The 20359-nt window shown below is 39.8% G+C and overlaps 2 protein-coding genes across 6 annotated transcripts in view; one reads left to right on the top strand and one right to left on the bottom strand.

Moving 5' to 3' along the window:
* The window catches only part of NKRF (NFKB repressing factor), an 18536-nt gene extending 9608 nt beyond the window's left edge, over nt 1–8928 (top strand). For both annotated transcript variants that reach the window (XM_011948676.1, XM_011948677.1), the window contains 2 exons: nt 4769–4899; nt 5962–8928. In XM_011948676.1, coding sequence (XP_011804066.1) covers nt 4769–4899; nt 5962–7919 — 2089 coding nt within the window. In that variant the 3' untranslated portion in view covers nt 7920–8928. The remainder of the gene's footprint in view (nt 1–4768; nt 4900–5961) is intronic.
* Nucleotides 8929–13051: 4123 nt separating this feature from the next.
* The window catches only part of UBE2A (ubiquitin-conjugating enzyme E2A), an 11221-nt gene continuing 3913 nt past the window's right edge, over nt 13052–20359 (bottom strand). For 3 of the 4 annotated variants that reach the window (XM_011948681.1, XM_011948678.1, XM_011948679.1), the window contains exons 4-6: nt 15879–15968; nt 14806–14894; nt 13052–14346 (exon numbers count right to left, since the gene is read on the bottom strand). In XM_011948681.1, coding sequence (XP_011804071.1) covers nt 14218–14346; nt 14806–14894; nt 15879–15968 — 308 coding nt within the window. In that variant the 3' untranslated portion in view covers nt 13052–14217. The remainder of the gene's footprint in view (nt 14347–14805; nt 14895–15878; nt 15969–20359) is intronic. The other variant, XM_011948680.1, reaches the window with a different exon arrangement.

Raw genomic sequence — 20359 nt, forward strand, 5'->3', positions numbered from 1 at the left:
TTTCTTTTTTTTTAATAGAGAGAGACAGGGTCTCACTCTGTCACCCAGGCTGGAGCGCAGTGGTGCTATCACAGCTCACTGCAGCCTTGACCTTCCCTGCTCAAGTGATCCTCCCACCTCAGCCTCCTAAGTAGCTGGGACTCCAGGCATGGGTCACCATGCCTGGCTATGTTTTTTGTTTGTTTTTTTATTTTTTATTTTTGAAATGATGGTGTTTTGCCATGTTGTCCAGGCTGGTCTTGAATTTCTGGCTTCAAGTGATCTGCCCACCTCCACCTCTCAGTGTGCTGGGATTACAGGCATGAACCACTGTGCTCAGCCAGGAGACATTTTTTTAATTGTATATTTTAAAGCTTTGTCTTAAAATTTCAAACACACAAAAATAGAAAAGAGTTTAATGAATCCCATGTACCCATCACTCAGCAATCATCAGCAGTCTGCCATACTACCCTTCTTCCTTCATCTATTCTGCCCTAGCTTTTTGTGGGCACTAGTCTGGAATATATTTTTTAAAATCCTGACATCATTTCACCTGTACATTCTTCAGTACACATCTGTATCAGATAAGAATTTTTAAAAATAGAGTCACCATACCATTATTCATATTCAACAAAATCAACAGTAATTTCTTAAAAATCACCCAATGCCTTTCATGTCATTTTCTTCATTTGTCTCAAATGTCTTTTTACAGCTTGTTTGATTCATTCATGATACAAAGTCTATACAGTGTATTTGATTGATCCATCTCCTTTAACCTATAGCCACTCCCTCTTTTATTTTCATTCTACAATATTTATTTGATGAGGAGACTGGGCTGTCACATACTGTTCCCTCATTCTGGAGTTGGATAGTTCCATTCTTGTGGTGTTTCACATGTTTCTGGGAGTCAGGAACTTGATTAGGTTCAGGTTGAATTCTCTGGAGAGCCATAATGCTTTCTAGATAGTGCCGTGATGTTCTATTATATCACATCGTGGGGTACATGTTTGGTTGTCCCACTTTTAGTGATATTAAGATGATAAAGTCCCCGATCAGCTTTCTAAACTGAAATTTTTCTTGAGATAATTATAGATTCACATGCAACTGTAAGAAATAATACAAAGTGGCCAGGCACGGTGGCTCAAGCCTGTAATCCCAGCACTTTGGGAGGCCGAGACGGGCGGATCATGAGGTCAGGAGATCGAGACCATCCTGGCCAACACGGTGAAACCCCGTCTCTACTAAAAAAAAAAAAAATACAAAAAACTAGCCGGGCGAGGTGGCGGGCGCCTGTAGTCCCAGCTACTCAGGAGGCTGAGGCAGGAGAATGGTGTGAACCCGGGAGGTGGAGTTTGCAGTGAGCTGAGATCCGGCCACTGCACTCCAGCCTGGGTGACAGAGTGAGACTCCGTCTCAAAAAAAAGAAATAATACAAAGAGATGGCCGGGTGCGGTGGTTCATGCCTGTAATCCCAGCACTTTGGAAGGCTGAGGCTGGTGGAGAGGTCAGGAGGTTGACACCAGCCTGGCCAACATGATGAGACCCCTGTCTTACTAAAAATACAAAAATTAGCCCCGCATGGTGATGCGTGCTTATAGTCCCAGCTACTTGGGCGACTGAGGCAGGAGATCACTTGAATCCAGGAGACGGAGGTTGTGGTGAGCCGAGATCACGCCATTGCATTCCAGCATGGGTGACAGAGCGAGACTCTGTCTCAAAAAAAAAGTTCCTTTTTGTCTCAAGTAGTGTTCCATAGTGTATATGTACCAGAATCTATTCACCTGTTGAAGGACATCTGGGTTGATTGTAGTTTTGGGCTGTTACAAATAAAGCAGGTTTTTGTGTGAACATAAGTTCTCATTTCTCTGGAATAAATGTCCAAGAGTGTAATTGCAATTGCTGGATCAAGTGGTAACTGATTTTTTTTTTTTTTTTTGGAGGCGGAGTTTCATTCTTGTTACCCAGGCTGGGGTGCAGTGGTGCGATCTTGGCTCGCTTCAACGTCCGCCTCCTGGGTTCAAGCGATTCTTCTGCCTCAGCCTCCCGGGTAGCTGGGATTACAGGCATGTGCCATCACGCTTGACTAACTTTGTCTTTTTAGGAGAGACAGGGTTTCTGCATGTTGGTCAGGCTGGTCTCAAACTCAGGTGATCTGCCCACCTTGGCCTCCCAAAGTGCTGGGATTACAAGCGTCAGCCGCCGCACCCGGTCTAATGTTTGGTTTTATAAGAAGCTACCAAACTTTTCCAGAGTGACTGTATAATTTTACATTCCCAGCAGCAATGTCTGAGTGATCCAGTTTCTTCTCATTTTTGCCAGCATTTGGTATTGTCACTTTTTTTTTTTGGAGACGGAGTCTTGCTGTGTCACCCAGGCTGGAGTGCAATGGCACAATCCCGGCTCTCTACAACCTCTGCCTCCCAGGTTCAAGCGATTCTCTTGCCTCATCCTCCTGAGGAGCTGTGATTATAGGCACATGCCACCACACCAAGCTAATTTTTGTATTTTTAGTAGAGACGGGATTTCACCGTGTTGGTCAGGCTGGTCTTGAACTCCTGACCTCGTGAATCACCCGTCTTGGCCTCCCAAAGTGCTGGGATTACAGGCATGAGCTACCGTGCCCAGCCGTTGTCACTTTTTTATTTTGGCCATTCTAATAAGTGTATAGTGATACCTCATTGTGATTTTTAAATTGCATTTCCCTGGGCGCTAGTGATGAACATCTTTTCATGTGCTTATTTGCAATCTGTCTATCCTCTTTGGTGAAATATTTTGTTTATGTCTTTTGTTCATTTTTTAATTTGATTTTTTTTTTTTTACTATTGAATTTTAGGTACTAGTCTTTTGTCAAGTGTGTGGTTTACAACTATTTTCTCCCAGTCTTCAGCTTGACTTTTCATCCTCTTCACAGTCTTTCAAGAGCAAAAATTTTTATTTTTTTTTTTTTTGAGACGGAGTCTCACTCTGTCGCCCAGATCCAGACTGGAGTGTAGTGGCGCGATCTCGGCTCACTGCAACCTCCCGGGTTCGAGTGATTCTCCTGCCTCAGTCTTCCAAGTAGCTTGGACTGCAGGTGTGTAGCACCATGCTCAGCTATTGTTTTTTTTTTCTATTTTTGTAGAGATGGGGTGTTGCCATGTTGGCCAGGCTGGTCCTGAACTCCTGACCTCAAGTAATCCACCTGCCTTGGCCTCCCAAAGTGCTGGGATTACGGGAGTGAGCCACCGCACCCAGCCAAAACTTTTTAATTTCAATGAGGTCCATTTTATCACCAGTTTCTTTATGGATCATGCTTGCTATCAAGCCTAAGAACTGTTTGCCTAGCTCTAGATCCCACAGATTTTCTCCTGTGTTTTTTTCAATAAAAGTTTCATAGTTTTACATTTAGGTTTATGATGCATTTTGAGTTAGTTTTTTGTAAGGTGTGAGGTTTAGGTTGTAGAGTTTTGTTTTTTTTGTTTTGTTTTGTTTTTTGTTTTGCCTATGGATGCCCACTTGTTCCGGTGCCATTTGTTGAGAAGGCTATCCTTCCTCCATTGAATTGCCTTGACACCTTTGTCAGTAATCAGTTGAGAATATTTGCTTGGGTCTGACTGTGAGTTCTTCCCCCATTAGCTTTTCACCTAATAGATTTAGCAGCCATTGATGGATTGATTGGTTGATTTTTTTTTTTTTTTTTTTGAGATGGGGTCTAGCTCTGTCGCCCAGGCTGGAGTGCAGTGGCATGATCTCGGCTCGCTGCAGCCTCTGCCTCCCAGGTTCAAGCAGTTTTCCTGCCTCAGCCTCCTGAGTAGCTGGTATTACAGGTGTCCATCACCATGCCCGGGTAATTTTTGTATTTTTAGTAGAGATGGAGTTTCACCATGTTGGCCAGGCTGTTCTCGAACTCCTGACCTCAAGTGATCCACCTGCTTCGGCCTTCCAAAGTGCTGAGATTACAGGTGTGAGCCACCATACCCACCTAATGATCTTTTTTTTTTTTATTATAGGTTACGAAATGGTAGTAGTCCATCGTTCCTTCATTTATTAGCTGGAATGCTTCTCTAAAAGATATTTTCCTCATCATCTCTTTGGTTGCTCTAACTACAGTTTATACAGGAAAATGCAGGATAAATGTTTGCTTTCTTCCTTTCATATTTACCTGTTTGCAGAATAATGACATGGTTCCTTCCATCCTTCAAAGGTGACCAATAATAGTTTGTAAGTATCATTATGAACTAATGGATTTTCAACATATTTGATGTGTTTCAATCCATTGCCATCATTGCTCTTATCGATATTTTAGTTGGCTCACTTTGCCAGTATGAGTCTATTCAGATTGGCTTCTGAGTCCCATTTGACACAACCCCTTTGATCTTTGACAGATTCCTTGGTTTTAGGTGCTAGAAGATTTCTCAGGCTCACCTTAGACATTTCCTGCCACAGACTTAGAATCAGCCACTTCTCTAAGGACCCTGATTCCATTTCAAGAGAAATGGTAGAGACCACAATCAGAACAAATCATGGAATTTATAGTGATATTTTCAATTCAAATTAAAGATAAGGTTTTTGCTAAAATTTTTTGAGTTTATATTTGTATGTCTTATGCTGAAAAAATCTTGATTTCCTAATTAGTAACGTAATTATTCATTTGATGGGTAAATATTTTAGGGCCGATTCTTTGGTTTTATAGCCAAAATACCCTGTTGATAAAGTCTTGTGGGAGCAATTATAAGACTGGCTTATTTTGAAGCTTTTTTAAAAAGACATCCTTACCTGTTTTAACTGTAGATTATATTAACTTAAATAGGTACAGCCCACGCCTGATGGAAAAAATTCTCCAAATGGCTGAAGGTATTGATATTGGGGAGATGCCTTCATATGATCTGGTGCTGTCCAAGCCTTCCAAAGGTCAAAAACGCCACCTCTCAACATGTGATGGTGAGTATACTTGTTTCTGAAAGGTGGGATTTGATGAAACAACATGGCTTTAAAAAATGATATGAGTGTGGTATATGATTTCAAATAACATTGGTAATATTAGTTCTTACAGGTAAAAGAGTTTTAGCTTTTAGTTATATACAATTTTTTGAGTATGCTAAATAGAATTGAAAACTAAGAATATTGAGATCATGTTATTATGCAGTCCTTGAAATTTATGCCATGGAACCGCCCTCTAAATAAAATCTTATACTGTGATCACTTGAGCATCTAAGTCCCTAAATCCTCTTGGATGGGTCCGGGATGGACGAGCTTTCTACTGAGCAGTGTTACAGGGAGGAAGCTCTAGTGTCTAGTATAGCCTCATCAGAGTTCTTCTATAGCTTTAAATTTGGCATCTCACATAAATCATTAGTTTCCAGCTGTTGTTTGTTCTAGAAAGAAAATAGAGCAAACACCCTTTGGTGATGAATGGGTCAGAGCTGAGGTTTTGAAGTTGAAAACTTTTGATCATTCTTTTTCTTTGATTTTTAGTCACAACTATGTAAAGCACCATCACAGAGTCACTCACCTCTGATACAAAAGAGAAAGGCTTTGTAACTGCCTCTGCTCATCATCTGCCTTGCATTAGAGCCATCTTTCCCATTTTCAATCCTTAAGTGAGCTTTTCAGCATGGGTGGTATGAGATTGTACTGGAACAATCTTCCAGTCCACTTCACCTTCCAGCACAAGTGAAGAGTATACTTCACCTGTGCTTTAGCTCATTTGATGCAAAAGCAGCTACCAGTAATGTGTAGTGGTGACCTGCATACTTGACTCAATGGTATATTTTCTATCAAGGGTCTTCCCGTACATGTGGAAAGACAGGAAACATCCCTCCTTATGCTGGAATCTTACATTGATAATTGAGTCCCTTCACCCAAATGATGTGAAGTTTTTGTGATGGAAGTATTTCGTACCAACAATGCAGCTTGCAAATAATATGGTTGGTACTATTTTCCTGTTTGGTTCTTTTGAAATATTCCCATTTTAATGAATTGTAAATTTCACTCATTCTATAGGTCAAAATCCTCCTAAAAAGCAAGCCGGTTCCAAATTCCATGCGAGACCTCGTTTTGAGCCTGTACATTTTGTAGCTAGTAGTTCAAAAGATGAAAGACAGGAAGATCCTTATGGCCCTCAAACAAAAGAGGTAAATGAACAAACACATTTTGCCAGCATGCCAAGAGACATCTACCAAGATTATACTCAAGACTCTTTCAGTATACAAGATGGGAATTCTCAGTATTGTGATTCATCAGGATTCATTCTCACAAAAGACCAGCCTGTAGCAGCCAACATGTATTTTGACAGTGGGAACCCTGCCCCAAGCAGCACGTCACAGCAGGCAAACTCTCAGTCAACTCCTGAGCCTTCACCATCACAGACATTTCCCGAGTCCGTGGTAGCCGAGAAGCAGTATTTTATTGAAAAATTAACGGCGACAATCTGGAAGAACCTTTCTAATCCAGAGATGACTTCTGGATCTGATAAAATTAATTATACATATATGTTAACTCGTTGTATTCAGGCGTGTAAGACAAATCCTGAGTATATATATGCTCCTTTAAAGGAAATTCCTCCTGCCGACATCCCCAAAAATAAAAAACTTCTAACTGATGGCTATGCTTGTGAAGTTAGATGCCAAAATATCTACTTAACTACAGGTTATGCTGGCAGCAAGAATGGGTCCAGGGATCGAGCTACAGAACTAGCTGTAAAACTCTTGCAGAAACGTATTGAAGTTAGAGTTGTCCGGCGGAAATTCAAACATACGTTTGGAGAGGACCTCGTGGTGTGTCAGATTGGCATGTCCTCCTATGAATTTCCTCCAGCTCTGAAGCCACCAGAAGACCTGGTGGTGCTGGGTAAAGATGCTTCCGGGCAGCCAGTTTTTAATGCTTCCGCCAAACACTGGACCAATTTTGTCATTACAGAAAATGCAAATGATGCAATTGGTATCCTTAACAATTCTGCCTCATTCAACAAGATGTCAATTGAATACAAATATGAGATGATGCCAAATCGCACATGGCGTTGTCGAGTGTTTTTACAAGATCACTGCTTAGCTGAAGGTTATGGAACCAAGAAAACAAGTAAACATGCAGCTGCCGACGAGGCTTTGAAAATTCTTCAAAAAACACAGCCCACTTATCCATCTGTCAAAAGTTCACAATGCCATACAGGCTCTTCACCCAGAGGATCTGGAAAGAAGAAAGATATAAAGGATCTTGTAGTTTATGAGAATTCTTCAAATCCCGTGTGCACGCTGAATGACACAGCTCAGTTTAACCGAATGACAGTTGAGTATGTCTATGAAAGGATGACAGGCCTCCGCTGGAAATGCAAAGTGATTCTAGAGAGTGAAGTAATTGCAGAAGCAGTTGGGGTGAAGAAAACTGTCAAATATGAAGCTGCTGGGGAAGCTGTGAAAACCCTCAAAAAGACCCAGCCAACTGTCATTAACAACTTGAAGAAAGGAGCTGTTGAAGATGTGATTTCAAGAAATGAAATTCAGGGCCGCTCAGCAGAGGAGGCTTACAAACAACAAATCAAAGAAGATAACATTGGAAATCAGCTTCTGAGAAAGATGGGTTGGACTGGTGGTGGTTTAGGTAAATCTGGTGAGGGCATACGGGAGCCTATCTCAGTCAAAGAGCAGCATAAGCGGGAAGGGCTTGGTCTGGATGTAGAGAGGGTGAATAAAATTGCCAAGAGAGATATTGAACAGATCATCAGAAACTACGCCCGCTCCGAGAGCCACACAGATTTGACTTTCTCTAGAGAGCTGACTAATGACGAACGGAAGCAAATACATCAGATTGCCCAGAAGTATGGTCTTAAGAGTAAGTCTCATGGGGTGGGCCATGATAGGTACCTGGTGGTAGGTAGAAAAAGACGGAAGGAAGACCTACTAGATCAGCTCAAACAGGAAGGCCAAGTGGGCCATTACGAGCTTGTTATGCCTCAAGCAAATTGAGATCTTACTAATTTATTTTGTAAATGCCTAATGAGGCAGATTTTTGAATTAAAGAAATGCTACATGTTCCGGTTGCAGAGTATATTCATAAGATGTCTCACCTTGTTCATTTCACATAGTGGTTTATTAGATATTGGAACCTAAAGAATTCTGTCCACTTGTATTAGCTTAATCCAGCAGATGATATTGTGCAGTTACTGTTTGTGTCTTTGATATTGCTGTGTCCCTCAGATTTTAGTAGTTTGACAAGCAAGAACACATATCCAAATGGAATTTTACCCCAAGAAATTCTCATTTTAAAGGGCATAGCACAGCAACCTGCAACAATATGTAAAGTTGATATTGACTACAATAAAAATCCAGTCTTAATTCCAGATTTACTGAAAATGTCAGATCATTTTGTATTAATCTATTTTCATCTTTGTGTGAAGCCAGTTATAGAATGTTTAACAATAAATTGTGCTGTACACGTAAATGTCCTTACCAACTAAATGATGTAAAAGTTTCTTAAAGTAATTTTAGTGTTCATTTATTTATAACTTCTACCATGTGATTTCCAGAATATTGGAAGTGATTTACTGTATCTTGTGATATATGGGTTTTAACAAATTCTAGTCTTCATGCTGAGAGAGCACTACTTGAGAGAGCAGTTGAAAGTTTCAAAAACTTTGGTTCAATCTGAAGAAAGGAAGCTTGAACTGTTTGTTCTTGGTGCCTTGCAGAGAGACTCACAGCAACTCTCCATTATAGCTTTCACACGGTTTGGATGTGCAGCACATCCAAGGCAACCACAGCTGTGGTAGAGCTTGGTAAAAGACTGAAGATACATTGGTGCTTTGATGAAAAGGTCAGTTAGCTGGTCCCTCTCTCAAAAAGCTTATTAAGCCTGAAAAGCCAACTTTGTAACATATTTAAAACTGCTATTTTCGCTTATTTCTGGAATGTAAAAAAAAATGTATAAAAAGAATTAGTGTATGCTTCCTGAATAAAAAGGAGCCAAAGTTGATCAGAATGGTGGCGTGCTCATTTCCGGGCAGCAGCCTTGTAGCAGCACTGGGTCTTTGGAGAAGGGAAGTGGTGTTTGCACAGAATAGTTCAGCACCCAGAGCACATGGGGATGAATGTCCGGATTTAACAGATAGGAATCAGTCAACTATCACTTTTTTCCTGTGGGCCAACATGCTGGCTTCAACCAAATCTTAGGCTGCTCCCTTTTATGTGATTTTGTTTTTGTATCTCAGGTAAATTAAGTATAACCTCATAAAAAAAAGCACAGGTGAATTTACCATTGATCATTAGACACCTCTAATGAAATGATCTTCGGGACAAGTAGGTGGTTTACAGTGCTTGAAAACATTTAGCACCATGCTTGACATGTAATTGGCCAACAAGAAATAATTTCCTTTCCCCTTTTTTTTTGTTTGTTTATTTGTTTGTTTGTTTGTTTTTGAGATGGAGTTTCGCTCTTCTTGCCCAGGCTGGAGTGCAATGGTGCGGTCTCGACTCACTGCAGCCTCCACCTCCTGGATTCAAACAATTCTGCTGTGTCAGCCTCCCAAGTAGCTGGGATTACAGGCACCCACCGCCACACCTGGCTAATTTTTGTATTTTTAGTAGAGACAGGATTTCACCATGTTGACCAGGCTGGTCTTGAAGTCCTGACCCTCAGGCGATCTGCCCACCTCGGCCTCCGAAAGTGCTGGGATTACAGGCTTGAGCCAATGAGCCCGGCCCTGTTTTTTATATTTTACATTAAGCAGCTGCCCACTGTAGTTAAATTAATGCTTAAAAAATATAAAGGGATTAGCCTTTACACCTGGATCTCTGTAACTGGTAATCATCTACAGTAACTAACCAGTGTGATAATGGTTTTCCATTAACCGTCTTCCTACAGTGCATAGCCTTTCTTAATGTAGGTAGGAAGAGAAATGAGGTGTACATTTTATTTTGGCACTTCATATTAACATTGGCAGAAAGAACTAAGCAAAATATTTATAGATATTATAGGATTACAATTTTTTTTTTTTTGAGACAGGGTCCCACTCCGGTTACCCAGTCTGGAGTGCAGTGGCGTAATCTCAGCTCACTGCAACCTCCACCTCCCGAGTAGCTGGGACTACAGGTGCACACCACCTGGCCTGGCTAATTTTTTGTATTTTTAGTGGAAATGGGATTCTGGTCTCAAGCTCCTGGAGTTACGCAGCCCACCCTCTTCAGCCTCCCAAAGTGCTAGGATTACAGGCATGAGCCACTACACCTGGGCTACAGTTTTGTTTTGTTTTTCATTTACAAGGTTCATACCAGCCTTCAGAAGCTATGGTTGAATTTGTGAGTTAGAAAAAACCTGCCTTCAATTCTCTGAGTAAGAGTGGCTTTGGAATTAAGGGATATGAAAAGTTGACTGATTACTCTCTTTAAATTTCTTCTTCCCCAAATGATTTTGAGGCGGGGAAAGGTAGGGGAATGTTAAATGTGAATCTGGTTTGTCTAGGTGAGTCCAACAGAACAGAATGTTAAGGTAGTTACAGTTAGGAAGGCTCCCAAATAATTGCGCCAAGTAGATACAAATTTGGTTACTGGATTTGAGGGGCCAGATTGCCTAACTTCTTAGGATCTGTGATACTGATACAGAATTAGAGCAAAATCACCTAAAACTTGCTTGAGGATAAGATAATGTTGAGAATGGCGTTGGCATGAATGAGCTGCTGACAAGCTTGCTGTTATTCCATTTTGTCCCCTTTCACTTGGTTACTATATTTTCCCTTTCTTTGAAATGTAGTCATTCTTTTTTTTTTTTTTTTTTTTTTTTTTTTGAGACGGAGTCTCGCTCTGTCGCCCAGGCTGGAGTGCAGTGGCCGGATCTCAGCTCACTGCAAGCTCCGCCTCCTGGGTTCACGCCCTTCTCCTGCCTCAGCCTCCCGAGTAGCTGGGACTACAGGCGCCCGCGACCTCGCCCGGCTAGTTTTTTGTATTTTTTAGTAGATATGGGGTTTCACTGTGTTAGCCACGATGGTCTCGATCTCCTGACCTCGTGATCCACCCGTCTCGGCCTCCCAAAGTGCTGGGATTACAGGCTTGAGCCATTGCGCCCGGCCGAAATGTAGTCATTCTTAACCCAGAAACCTTCTATAAAATCTGCACAGGTACATGAGCAATTTCAAATTTTATTTGGATTACTTGTTTTTTATACTGAAGAACTAACCGTGCTTTCCATTTTATATCTAGCTTTTAGTGTCACAGATGTACTTTTTGGATTTTTTTCCTCCCCTTTGATTGCAAAATGAATGGAAATATCATGCCTTTTGTTGGGATTCTTTTTTAGTAGTATACAATGCATTCTCTTTGCTATGAGTAACCCCTGAAGCTGGAGATGGGTCCTAAATAAAGGATTCTAATTGCAGCTTTGGTTCTTCATCATACCTCCTTCCCCACATCAGCACATGCAGAATTGAAAAGTTCAAACCTGACTGCCATTTGAAAAAGGGACCGTGCAAATTTGTTTTCATTAACTTTGTTATCATACATGTAGCCTGTGGTGTTTAAAGGGAGAAAGAGGCAATTAGCATAAAATGTCCAAATGAATGGTTTGTGGTGCCTTTGACCATGCATATGTTGTTTAGGGAGGTCAGCTTGTTGGCTCTGTTGTAAGGTTTTAAACAGATTATTCTATGAAAAAGATTGGGTATAGTGTTTCTCAGGAGGTGTACAAAAGAAAAAAGTTATTAAACCTGGCCATTCTGAGTCTCGCCTTACATTTTTTCAGGTATGATTAACAGTGTCAATATTTAAAGCACTCAGCCACATAGCAGGATGAAAAAGTTAATGTAAAACGAATCCACCAAATAGAAAAATTTAATGTGGTTCTACTTTGAAGCAGAAATGGACTTGAGGGAAAATAGTAAGCAAATCGAAGGACATTGCTACTAGGTGAAACAATCCAAGTAATGTGGTAATGAGTGCAGATTGTACTCCATACTAAGGCTTCAAGTACCATGTCTTAAAAGATGAGTGGGATACATGCAACATAAGGACTTAACTTCATTTAGCCCCATCCACCCAACCAAACAAGTACCAAGAGGTGGTAGTTTTTACAAAGTCATTGTCCTTGCCTCTTTAAAATGAGATGGGTTGCTCCTCAGAAGAAAGCAGTTTTGTTTAATCAAAGTGATTGAGGATATCTGTACTCTAAAACTTTACATAGGATTTAAAATGACATCTAGATTGGGCACGGTGGCTCACACTTGTAATCCCAGCACTTTGGGAGGCTGAGGCAGGTGGATTATGAGGTCAGGAGTTCAAGACCAGCCTGGCCAACACAGTGAAATCCCATCTCTACTAAAAATACAAAAATTAGTTGGGCGTGGTGGCGGGCACCTGTAATCCCAGCTACTCAGGAGGCTGAGGCAGAATCACTTGAACCCAGGAGGCAGAGGTGGCAGTGAGCCAGAATTGCACCACTGCACTCCAGTCTGGGTGACAGAGCTAGACTCCGTCTCAAAAAAAAAAAAAAAAAAAAAATCTAGTAGTTTGGTAGTTTGTTTTTGAGCTAGGGTTTTTAAAGAGGTGGAATGTCAGGATCAACAAGTTAGATCTTGGTCTCTGAGGGTGCATCTCATTCTGTCACCAGGCTGGAGTGCACTAGCACAATCTTGCCTCACTGCAACCTCTGCCTCCTGGGTTCAAGCGATTCTCCTGCCCTCAGCCTCTCAAGCAGCTGGGACTACAGGGGCGTGCCACCACGCCTGGCTAATTTTTTTGTATTTTTAGTAGAGACAGGGTTTCACCGTGTTAGCCAGGATGGTCTCGATCTTCTGACCTCGTGATCTGCCCGCCTCGGCCTCCCAAAGTGTTGGGATTACCGGCGTGAACCACTGCGCCCAGCTCTATATTCTGTTAATGTTTAAAAAGCATTACCACTTATGACTGGAAAGAAAAAAAAGGTTCTCTCCAGAAGTATCTGTCTTGTCTTTTCCATTCCCAGAATGAATATTTTTGCTTTTACCTTAATGTTTGAAGGGGGAAATGAGTAGATATGAGATCCCAGTAAGAAACCAATACAAAAAGTTTATACTGAGCTAAAAAAAACAAAACAAACAAAACCAGAAAAAAAAACAACAATGATACCTTGACTATGAAATTTTAAGGTTATTTTTATTTACAACTTTTGAAAAATGTACATTTTTTTACATGGGTTACTTGTGCAAAGTTAGATTTGGAAGTGATAAATGCATAAAAGGTGACAACAGAACATTAGACAAAACATTTACAAGCCTTGTCCCATACTGCTACTTAAAGGTACTATATATCTAAAAGTATAAATATCCAAAAACAGATTGCAGACGTTGGCTTTAAGGTTCTCAGATGCTGAAAGGGAAGAAATTAAAGCATGCAGCAGTAACTCAGGATTTGAGTGGAAAACAGTTGGCCACAGATATGCTGTGTTCCCTTCCTTGAATTCATTAAAACTCTAAAATAAAGATGGACAATTGAGTTTATTCATCTAGGGCAGCACTGATCCTTTAAAAAGATTAAAGGATCTCCAACTTTCCCTAGCTCAAAAACTCATGTATGATTCCATTCCTCTGCTCCCACACCTCTTTTAAAACGCAAAAACCCAGAAGACCAATATTCTGAAACTTAGCATGAGTGTGCCCTGTCAGTAGCTTGCAAAGAGAGGATGTGTCAGTTACTACAATTGCTGTACTCCTTTAGCTGAGCCCTTCAACATTCTCCTTCTTGCAAGTAAATACTATCTTGTAATTCATATGACTGAGATCTTAGTATCACAGGATTTTTAGCTCCCATTCCTCCTTCAAAATTGTTTACATGGATTTGTTTCTATTCTCTGTAGGCCATATTCCAAACACATTCACTTCTAAATCCAACACAAGTGAAGGACCAGCCAGGATGAAACACTTCAGCAATCATTTTGTTAAAAATAACATCCTGGTCATCAAGCTAAGCATAAGCACCTCTTGTATAACAATTCATCTTAAAAGCTTAAAGTACAATAATAAAAATAACTGCTTGAAAACTGGAAATGAAATACAACAGAAAAACTGAAGCATTAGTAATTTTTGCAAGTAACCCAGGTACAGTACATTTGATTTCATAGAGGGTGTTTTCTGATGTTTAAGGAGAGGGTAGAAGGGGTAGGAAAACTTGGCAAGGAAGATGGAAACAGCACAACAGCTATTTTGCTTTTAATAAAGTAAATGTAATGACAGGAGTAGGGAGGTGACAAACACATCTATATATTTTTCTTATGGCCAGCTTCTTCTTTAAACTGTACCCGGGGTCAACAATCACGCCAGCTTTGTTCTACTATTGCAGAAACACGCTTTTCATATTCCCGTTTGTTCTCCTGGTACAGCTGAGCAGCCTGGCTGTTTGCTGGACTATTGGGATTGGGTTCATCCAATAGAGACTAAAGAGACAATTTTTAAAATGTCAGTTACTTAATGCAAAACAGCTATTTTATAAGGTACTGACACTCAATTGAATTGTCCTAAGTACAGCTACATTTCTTGTCTTTAGCACGCAAACCCAGAGTTACATGAATCTGCTAGTAGCTAAGAAAACACATGTGGCTTGGGTCTTTTTTTTTTTTTAAAGAGAGATGGGGTCTCACTATGTTGCCCAGGCTGGTCTCAAACTCCTGAGCTCAAGCAATCCTCCCACCTTGGCCTGCCAAAGTGCTGAGGTTACAGGTGTGAGCGACTGCACCCAGCTGACTTGGGTCTTAATGGTCTACTTTTCATCTATAAAACAAACAAGCTTTGACCAAAAATAAAAAGGTCTATTACATTATGACTTTCAAAAACAACTCAATTGCTAATATAAACATATTAAAAGTTATAGTTCGTCACATTAAAGAAAAATTCACCTGTATGGATGTTAGAATGGAAGACACATCATAGGTTGGACTCCAACGGTTCTGAAGTATGTCCAGACATATACTACCATCTGCATAGACTAAGAACAAAGAAGCAGGTACATTAAATGTAACAAGACCACTAAGGTTTTAACATTATAGACAAAACAAAAATAGTCAAGAATACTTTGCTTTTGAAGTTTAAAAAGATTCCTACGTTGCTTCCCAGTTAACTGCCTAAAAAGATGAGTCAGAACCACCACTAGTGAAATAATCAGGATGATCAGAGAATGTCAGATGTGATCAGCATAAAACGAAGATACTTAGTGTTCATCCTTTGGAAAAGACTGCCCTATTATCCAGGAAATGAGAAACATTTTTGAACAGGGTGCCTAGCTATCCCCAGACATGTGGGAAATTCATTCCACCAAATTTGTAGGCTGTATCGCCTATCTGAAATAACAAAAGATCGCTCCGAGTTCACAAGATTTCATTTTGGCAAAAAGATAAAAATATCTGATACCCTGAAAAATACTTCATTAACCTAAATAAAAGGCAAGCTGTTCTAGGCTTACTACTATTTTAAAAAGTGCAAAGTGGTAAGTTAGAATCACCTGTGGTGCTTTTCTGACATACCATATGCCTGGCCCTCAACAACAGAATCCTATTCAGTAGGTTTGGAGTGAGGCGAAGGAATCTGCATTTTTAAAATGTTCCACAGTAATTCTGATATGCATCCAATGAAAACTACTTTTCTGAACGCTAATGAAAATAATTACAACACAAGACTATCCCAATCTGGCCTAGCATTAAAAGGAAACCTCAAGAGCATCCTTCGTTTTGTTAGTAAATAACAAAGATCATCAAAATCAGGAGGCTCCCAGACTCCAAGCAAAGGGAAAATAACTCCACTGCTTCAGTTCTAGGACAAGACAGCCACAGACAACCAAGAACAAGTTCAGCTTTCAGGAAGCAGCAAGCTGCCTAAACAAATACTCAGGCACCACAAAATACACAGGAAATGTGGAATACTCCATAATAAACTCTATAGTAGTTTAAAACACTGTACTAAAAGTGATACTTGCCATTTGGATGGAACATCTTAGAGACAAATCTAACTGTAGGTGGTTTATTTGGATATTCTTCAGTGAATTCTATTGTAAGTTTAAATGTTCCTGTGGTGAGAAAAGAAAGATTTAAGAAAATGTATTTATCACTTTGTTCAGTAGTACTTTATTTTTAATGCTATGTGGGTTTTTCCAAGTATTAAATAATGCAAAGATACAGGTAGAGAGGAGAGGCCAGGTAAGAAATACATCTCTAGGAATTGCTCTAAGAACTACTCAAATGTGATTTTTTTGTTTTGCCATTATTTTCCCCCAAACTTGAAGACAGCCATCATAAACACAAAATTACTGCATACAAGATAACTTTAGCCACTGTACATTTTGAAAACATCCTTAAAATAAGAAACTGGGCCCAAAATTTGGCCTTCCTCCTTTAGAAGACCAAAAGACCTCAAAGGCCTATTTTAGTCAGCTGCCATCTTAAACTATCCAGTGATTTTTAAACAGACTGGAAAGAATGAAAGCACAAAGGTTCAAAAACCAATGCCAGAATACAAATCCATAATCAAGCTATTTTTAAAATAGAAGAGAGTAAGTATAAAAGTGTTCACACTGGTTCCTTTTCATGTCATAGTGATCCTATAATGAAAACTTAATTGAATTTAAGCCAGGAAAAACTTCATAGTCCTTCTCAGAAACCCTTAAGTATGGCTCATAAGGTACTTCACTATAAAATCAACTCAATTATTCACACATATGGAAGGAATTAATGGCAGAAATAATTTTAAAATCACATTTTGTTTAGATTGCATTCACATTTCCAGCAAATTTATTTTTCTAATGTTTGTTTACACTACTATTGAAATGAAATTATTTTTCTTAAATATATGTCAACCTAAGGTAGCAGGAGGCCCTAAAGCATAGTAGGTTATAAACTTACTTACAAGGCATGGACAAACTGGATCTCATTCAAGAATTTAAGATGTGATCTGAGGAGATTATGTCCTTTAAAATATTATTTTCAATTGTTTGTTGAATAAATTCAAGAAAACAATTGAGCAATGTTTTTTCCTGACTGAAATCTGTTCAAGTAAACTTAAAAGAATCAGTTACTATATGGTATAAGGATGCATGTTCCACTGTATTACTCTGGTCCATTTAACAAATTATTCTAAAACAACAGACCACACTTTGGTGTATTTCTTACTGGTTCCTTCAGAGTTAGCAATTTATTTTCTTTTTGTTCTCATTAAAAGGTTTATCACTGCTTAAGAAAAAGAGAGAAGACAATAATCATTCTAGGACTAGATCTGTGTATCAAAAAGTTTGCTTTTAGCAAGCTCATTGGAAACGATTTGCTAACAAAGCTGCCCTTAGTATGAACAGGTGTCTCAAAGCTTCATAATAATATAAAATGCAACATATAGAGACATTATGTTCCTCAAACTATTGTTACTCCCTATTTCCTTTTCTTTTTTTTTTTTTGAGACGGAGTCTCGCTCTGTCGCCCAGGCTGGAGTGCAGTGACCGGATCTCAGCTCACTGCAACCTCCGCCTCCCGGGTTTATGCCATTCTCCTGCCTCAGCATCCCGAGTAGCTGGGACTACAGGCGCCCTCCACCTCACCCGGCTAGTTTTTTGTATTTTTTAGTAGAGACGGGGTTTCACGGTGTTAGCCAGGATGGTCTCGATCTCCTGACCTCGTGATCCGCCTGTCTCGGCCTCCCAAAGTGCTGGGATTACAGGCTTGAGCCACTGCGCCCGGCCCCTATTTCCTTTTCAAAGCCAGACCTGAAGATACTATGTATCATAACTAAGGAAAGAAAGTAAAATCTTAGGCCGGGCGCGGTGGCTCAAACCTGTAATCCCAGCACTTTGGGAGGCCGAGACGGGCGGATCACGAGGTCAGGAGATCGAGACCATCCTGGCTAACACGGTGAAACCCCGTCTCTACTAAAAATACAAAAAATTAGCCGGGCGAGGTGGCCGGCGCCTGTGGTCCCAGCTACTCGGGAGGCTGAGGCAGGAGAATGGCGTGAACCCGGGAGGCGGAGGTTGCAGTGAGCTGAGATCCAGCCACTGCACTCCAGCCTGGGCGACAGAGCAAGACTCCGTCTCAAAAAAAAAAAAAAAAAAGAAAGTAAAATCTTATGGAATGGACAAACATATGCCCTTTAGAAGTACGGAAGTATGTCCATCAGAATATACTTCACCTTTATCACCACCTGGTCATAAATCTTCCTCTTTCTGAGAAAGCAAGCCTTTTCAGTATTTATTGACATTATAATATGCAAGAAAAAATGGGAATGTGTTAGAGTTCCAAATTTTGAGTTTCCTTATGTATTATGATCTCAAGTGTAAACACACTTGGATCGATGTTACAATCTGACCAAATTATGAGTAAGAGATGCTGCTCTAAAACTGGGAAGATGTAATAGCACATGGACATCCCAGCTACTTTAAAACCATCACTAAATATGATATCTAAAGGTAGTAAAGCAAGACATAGGGAAGCCATAAGCAAAAACAGTACAACATACTGGCTAAGAGCATGAGCTCTGCAGTCAGACAGGTCTGGGCCCAAGTCCTTGCTTTGGTACTTACTAGCTGTGAGACTTTGGGGAAGGTGTTCTCCTTGACTAAACCTTAAGTTCCTCATTTGTAAAATGAGGTTAATAATAGTACCCACCACACAGCATTGTTGTGAGGTTTAAATGAGAGAAATATGCATAGTGCCACAAAGTTAAGTGCTCCAAAACCATGAGCAACTATTTTTGCTATAATAATTCTAAAGTTTCACACCTCTAGACTCGGCTGAAGGAGGCAAAACCCAAAAATCAGAACTTACCTATCAGTAAGAAATATACAATTAAGGCATTCAGATATTAAACAGTACTTTTAGGTCTACATCAAACACTCAGGGTGCAAAGCAAGTTGAGTACCTATGTTGGTGGCGCACAAGTTCCTTGACTTGAGCTTTCTGCATACACTTGCCCAGACGTTCAACTAGGTGATTACCTAGCTATCAAAGAAGTTAATCACAAGTCTTTTAAAACAGTTCACTTAATATCTTGAGAAGTGAAGCAACCTATTTATGTCTACTTGAATATAAATTAAGACTTAACCCAAATCTTATTCAAAGTACACATTAAAAAGAGGGTGAAAACTTCACTGTACTTTTAGTCACATTAATCAGAGCCTGTTTAGTATAACCTTCAATGTAATTTCTAAGCTCTAAAACAAATGTTAAGGGAATTTAAAATCCCAGAATTAGTATTATGCAGTCTGAGACTAGAGCTTACCCTCTGAATATTTAGAAGGCTAGGCTTTAAAATAACTGAAAATGTAAGCCTCACCATGGTTGTACATAATGTATACTAATTTTGTTCATTTTCCCGAGGCTAAAACATCGTAAGGAAAGTATCAATTAATCCATCTATACAGGGAGACCACCAAAATTATATAAACGTGTTAAGGAGTGATCAGGTTGAACTAGAGGGTGTATATGTTCTGCCTAAAGACATTCACAAAGTCAAGTTTTGGAAAATACTGTGTTGGCCAAAGAAAACACACCTGCAGGTGTTTTCTGCCATTTGGCCACCAGTTTGTAAGCCCTGAGAAGAAAGCAAAATACATATAACTTCAAAATTATTTTTGATGACTGAAAATCGATTTTTCAAGTAATATCCAAAACTCTTCATCATAGGATTTATTTATCTTTAAAATACTCTTAGTGGACTTTAGAGATTCATTTTGAAAACGATTTTATGACTCAGAACTATTTCCAAAAATTAAAAAAAATAAAAAAGATGTATACCCCAATTCTAAAGAACACATCTATTATGAAAAGCAAATACCAGTACCTTACCATGTCTATTAACAATTTTTAGATTATGTGATGAAGATTATATTCCATAACCTTTGTATTTAGCATGTATACCAAGATATTCTGATGAGGAAGCATTTCTCCCCAATGTTTTGGTAGTGTAAGCTCTTAAGAGCATATTCCTCTTACTTCAAGTGTGTGAAGTTAAACCAAAATACCCTTAAGTGTTGCTTTTCTTAAGATTTCATCACTCTAACTAGGACCTGACTGTTCCAGAAACTTCCATAACGAACGGTTTACAACGAAGAAGAAGTAGTTTTGGGGTTCTTAATTAACATAATACATTGGAAACAGCAAAATCAACTATGCCACTTATCCCTAATCAGTCTTTTCTCTAACTGTAAATTCCCCAACTGTAAATAAAGGGTATTCAAAAAACGGTTAAGGCCGGGCACGGCAGCTCATGCTTGTAATCCTAGCACTTTGCGAGGCCAAGGTGGGCAGATCACCTCAGGTCAGGAGTTCGAGACCAGCCTGGTCAACATAGTGAAACCTCCCTCTACTAAAAATACAAAAATTAGCTGGGCGTGGTGGCGGGTGCCTGTAATCCCACTACTCGGGAGGCTGAGGCAGGAGAATTGCTTGAACCTGGAAGGCAGAGGTTGCAGTGAGC

Source organism: Colobus angolensis, unplaced genomic scaffold (assembly GCF_000951035.1).
Source record: "Colobus angolensis palliatus isolate OR3802 unplaced genomic scaffold, Cang.pa_1.0 Scaffold282, whole genome shotgun sequence".
Taxonomy (NCBI): Eukaryota; Metazoa; Chordata; class Mammalia; order Primates; family Cercopithecidae; genus Colobus; species Colobus angolensis.